General features: G+C 25.3%; 1 protein-coding gene across 1 annotated transcript in view; it reads left to right on the top strand.

Moving 5' to 3' along the window:
• LOC126894664 (uncharacterized) overlaps window positions 1-5,827 on the top strand; it is a 22,148-nt gene that overhangs the window by 12,530 nt on the left and 3,791 nt on the right. Inside the window, exon 2 of the mRNA XM_050665846.1 lies at window positions 405-626. Within this exon, the coding sequence (XP_050521803.1) occupies window positions 437-626 (190 nt within the window). The 5' untranslated portion in view covers window positions 405-436. The remainder of the gene's footprint in view (window positions 1-404; window positions 627-5,827) is intronic.

Here is a 5,827-nt window from a genome sequence, read left to right on the forward strand (position 1 = left end):
AAAAAAAAAAAAAAAAAAAAAACACATCATAGTAAAACCAATACCTTCTTAGCTTCGCATCGAAGCTAAAAAATGGTCTAAGTAAATGTTATGGACATTTACTCAATCAATTTTTTTTGTATAAAGAATATAATTTAAAATAAATTTAATAACTTTTTTTATTTAAAAATTTATGAATTTCTATTTTTTCTAAAGGGAAGTTGAAAAAAAGAAAATTTTTAATAGAAGTTATTCAATACCCTAAAAATGTTTTGAATAACACCACTCCGTCTATATATTGAAAGTTAGCAATTATTTGATAACTATAAGCATTGCTTAAATGTAAATAAGACTCTGTCTCTAATAAGACGTTTTTAAAATATTTATAAGAAAATTATCTAAGTATGTAAATAATAATTTTCCAGACTAGACGTGGCCTGACAAAATTGTTTTCAATATGACATTTCGGTGGGTAATACTATTGGCTTTGGTCACTACTATTACAAGCGATGAAAGACATTTATTTAATGATGACGTAAACGAGCTATTTAATTGGTTTGATAACAGTGAAGCAAGATTAGGAACGTGGAGATCACCGGAAGGTGAAAATGACGAACAACATATAATTGATAACACATTGAAAAAGGGTAAGAAGTTTTATTATAAATTATAAATTCATATATATATTTATAAAGTACAGGCTACAACCCATTGTTAATAAATTTTATTAATTAAATACTTTTATATAAACATATTGAAGCTTGTTGTTAGGTTCTATGTATCGAACTGTGAGTACTCCAGTGTAGTAACACAAAATATTCCATACTAATTCATGAAAAAAATGTACCATTTTCTATTATTGAAAATAATTTATTATTCCATTTTGTAGATACCACAAATTCGTTCTTGCATTGTAAAGAAATTGTATATTTTTATCGAAAGAAAACATGTATAATCAAGTAACTACACTAAAGTACCACAGTATGATATAAGAGGGCGGGTCCAAACTAAAAAGTTAATTCCCTCTAAAAAAAATTCTATGGTTTCACTTACAAATATTTATTTAAATTTAAGAGAATTCTTTCAATATTTAAACATAATCTATTAGAATAGATATTATTCAAGTTTTTAGATCGATTGGTCTAATATATTAAACTAAAGCAAAGTATACAAGGTGACACGTAAAAAAATATATACAGAATAATAAAAGTGTGGTAAGACTTTCATTTTCGCAAAAACTATGGAATATTTTTAATTTTTTTAGAGAGAAAATTGATGTAATCTAAAAAACTACAAAAGGTTATAATTTTTTCATTCCATTATCACAGTTAAAAAACCTTAATTTAAAAAGTTTAATTTTTTTAAAAAGCAACATCTATTTTTCACTTGTTAATTTGATAGAAAATAATTAAAAATAATTTTGTTCTTCCATTTTTTATCTGATCACATACCAGATGTTACAACATGTTAAAGTTAAATGATTTTTGTCCACTATACTATTGTTATTTTATTGTTTCAAATACAATAGTTTTCATTTTCTACGCAGTCACATTGACTAATTTTTTAGATTAAGAGATGACAAATAAGATAGCAGAAGAGGATTTTAAGATTTTTTGTGAAAACTAGTAAAATAAATAATTTATGAGTAATCGAAATAGGTTATTTCTGCTTCTAGTATTATAAAACCAAATCAATTATAATTTTTCACTTAAAATTAAATATGAATCTTTCAAAAATCTTAAATAACATCAGTTGATCAGATAAAAAACATTTCAAGAACATAATTGTAATTTTTTTTATATTATCAATTAAAAAATAGGTAAACTTCTATTTAAGAACTACTAACTTTGTACAACTTGCGCAATAGCTGTTTCATCAGTAATGTGTACAGGCATAACCAAACGCTTGTAATGTCAACGGTGTAGGATCATCATCACTCAACTCTAGACTGGACTTGTATATAGGTGAAAAAATAGATATAAAGTAAGAATAGAGATAAATGAATGGAGAAAGAATTCTGGATTTTACAACATTGTATGATCTTGTATGGTTTTTATTTATTTTGGAAAGATGGAAGAACATTATATAACTTATAGGAGTAGGAATGTTATGTGTGTAATAGATTTGTTAGATTTGTAAAGAATACTCCAAAGGAGTTTGTTGATGAGAATAAAAGTAGAATGCCAGGAAATAAGAAAACCGGGCGGTGGGATGAGAACGTTCAAAAAATCATAGAAAGTAAGAAAAAGCAATTCAAAGTATGACAGAAAAGCAAAAGGAGAGAAGATTGCATCGAATATAAACGCTTGTGTAAAGAATCCAAGTGTGCTGTATGTAAGGCAAAGTTTAAGAGGAATGATTGGCTAGAAACAAAGAAAAGTGAAAAAAAAGTCTATAGACTTGCAAAAGTAAAAAAAAGTTGTCTGATTATTACATTAAGATCATAATATAAGGTATATAAAAAATGATTATAAGAGGATGTTAACAAACGCTGATGACGTGAAAAAAGGTGGAAAGAGTGTTTTGAAAAATTATTGAATGAGAAGTATCCAAGAGAGACATTAGAAAATATATTATGGAACGAAAGACTATTAGATGTAATTAGTGAGCAAGAGGTATAGGCTGTAGCATTAATGAAAAATAATAAAGTAGTAAGACTAGATGAAGTGCCAGTAGAAGAATGGAAAATATTAGGCAGTGTTGGCATAAGATAGTTGAAGGATAATTTTCATAAAATTCTATTAAAAGGGAAAATACCAAATTAATGGAGGAATAATATTGTGGTGGCGATATTTAAAGCAAAGGAGAAATACAGAAGTGTGGAAATTATTGAGGGATATAGCTTATGAATCATAGTATGAAAATTTTGGGAAGATGGTAATAGAAAAAAAATAAAAGGAGAAACATCAATAATAAAGAACCAGTTTAGTTTTTTCCTTGGAAAGTCAATGATGGAGCCAGAATTCTGTGTGAGACAATAGAAAAGTATAAGGAAAAAAAACGGTAGCACAGTGGGGTCGAGGCACAGTGTGGACGAGGCATAGATTAGCATAATCTGGCAATTGACATAATATGATTGTTGTTTCGGAATGTACAATTTAGCGTTTAGTTGGGTTTAAATAATATAGCGTCAAATCAATTACCTACCCTATCGCTTGTATATTAATATACACTACACTTTAATGATACAATAAATAAATAAACTGACACATACACACATATGCATTTATAACATTGTGTCTAACGTAAGTGTAACATGATAAAAAGTAACCGTAAAATGAAAAAAATGGAATATAAATTTTAGTACTCATATTAAATGTAATGTAACTCGAAAAATATTTGTTTAAATGAAAAAATATACGATACTTTTTTTGTTTATAATTGTCTTTTAAACAACTTTTGTACGAAACTTTTTTTTGTAAGTTAAATATTTTTTGAGAAAATTAAAAAAGCTCATATTTTTGAACTTTTGCGAGGCTGTAAAAAAAAAGCTCAATTCCAATCTTGAGGACTATTAGTATGTCATTATACATATTTTAATTCAACTTTTAAAAACAAACAGTTTTTATTGAAAATTATTGTATCAAGCCCTTTAAATTTTTATACACGTAAAAGTAAAGCAAAATATAACTTCTTTATTATTTTTATAATTTCTCCGTTTAAATTACAATATTAAATATCAATTTCATACTAAATTTAATAATTATAATTAGTATATATTCATATATTATATTTTAAAATCAAAGAACTACTAATCATGATATAATTAAAGAAATAAGAGTTGATGTTGCTTTTGGAATAATCCACCAATTGCCTAATTAAAACAAAAAAAAAAAAAGTTTGTTGGGAATTTTTTCTGCTATTCTTCAAAATTACTCCTTCGTTGACTAGAATGAATCATTAAATAGAAAATTTTATGAGAATTAAAACAATGTTATTTTTAAGATTAATATGCAGTCAGAAAGTTTTATAATTACTATTTATTGTAAATTTATCAGAAAAACTCATTATTTTTTGCATTTTTATCGTATTAGAACACTTAAATAGAAATCATAGTAATCATTTCTAAGTAATTTTTGATATTTAAAAAGATTCTACTATTGAAATATCCAGAATTGAATTAATTTTAATGATTTACTTTAACTAAAAAAAAAAACGCTAATCTTTATAACACAGATACGCGCGTACTCGTAACACGCACTGGTTTTTTTCCATAGTGATGATGAAATTACTAGGGAAATACAAGGAGAGATACCGTGGTGTATGTTGTTTGCTGACGATATAATGTTAATAGAAAAGAATAGGGAAAAAATTAATCAAAGGCTGTAGGTATGGACATCAGCTTTTAAAAGAAAAGGAATTAAGATAAGTAAGGTAATAAGATTAATAAGTAGGTGTAAGACAGAGTTTATAGAGTACGAGTTTGACAAAAAAATACAAGAGATAGGTGAAATGAGGAGAGATCAGTAACAATAAGTTAGAATGTGATAAGTGAGATTAAAAGTTTTAAGTATTTTGATTCAGTTGTATAAAAGATTATATTTTGAATATTATTTTGTAAAAAAAAATTTTTTTCAACATTTGAAAATAACCAAAATATTGTATTAAAATGTAATTTTTCTTTCAAAACTTTTTAATAGGTTGATAATAATTTGAAAACAAGAGTTATTGAAATATATACTAGTGACCTAATATATTTATATATATAATCAGTAATTTATTTAGTATTTTACTCTATGAGTGCAAGAGGGTCGTCTTTCTTCAAAAAGTATTTTCTGATAATCGACTTATAAATTTCAACTTTCTATAAGAGTTACTTTGTATGTTACATTTATTTAGAATTCATATTAAGTTCTAGTCAAGTCTCAAATAAGTAGTGCAGAAATTTAGATCAGACACTTACTGAGAAGTCAATAATCTAAAAGGCGTAATAATTGAAGCTCCCCGAAAATTGAATGGAAATAATTATATTAAAATGAGTAAAAATGAAAAATTTCAATAAGTAAAAAGTTAAAAATAAACAAATCATAAATTTAACATAATTTAAAAAAGACATTAATTTTAAATAAAATTAAAGAACTCATAATGTGAATTTTTTTTATTTATAATTTTCTAATTTATGAAGAACACTAGTACAACTATGGAGGACCTCTATTAGAGACTCTACCTACAAATTCAAAAATTATCACTCCTTTTAAAGAAAATATCCATAGAAATATATTAATTTTTATATTATTAAAAACATAACTATAAAAACATATTTTAACATATCTATAACAAACGATAAAGTAGGATTGGCAATAGTTTACAATAATCGTAAATAAAATATACCGTACCAATAGAAATGTCCATTAACACAGCGGGGAATCAACAATTTTTAAAGTAATAGAATATTTTAACGAAAATAATTAAAATGAAGAAAATAACGTCATTTTCAACAATTTTCATAGCATACTCAAAAACTTACAAAACACATAAAGACAAGGATGTAAGTAGATTAACAATAAAAAAAAAAAAAAACCCAGCACAGGGGGATCGCGGCACAGTTGTGACGTGGTATAGTTGGATCAGTATAATGATATCTGACAGTGATTAAAATCACTATCAAAAATAAACGCTTCGATGCAAATCTTTAGATAGTGCTTAATCTAAAAAAAATTGGTGTTTTATTCCAAAAGCTACTTGATCTGCTGGTTCCTTATTAATATCTCGATAAAGATAAAGTATGTCAAATGAAAAAGGGTTTATTAAAAAATATTATTTCTCATAAAAAAATTGTGTGGATCCATAAACTTTTCAATAAGTTATAGCATTATAAAATTAAATATTATATAAATAATAAAATCGA

This window comes from Daktulosphaira vitifoliae, unplaced genomic scaffold (assembly GCF_025091365.1).
Source record: "Daktulosphaira vitifoliae isolate Bord-2020 unplaced genomic scaffold, ASM2509136v1 Scaffold_1, whole genome shotgun sequence".
Taxonomy (NCBI): domain Eukaryota; kingdom Metazoa; phylum Arthropoda; class Insecta; order Hemiptera; family Phylloxeridae; genus Daktulosphaira; species Daktulosphaira vitifoliae.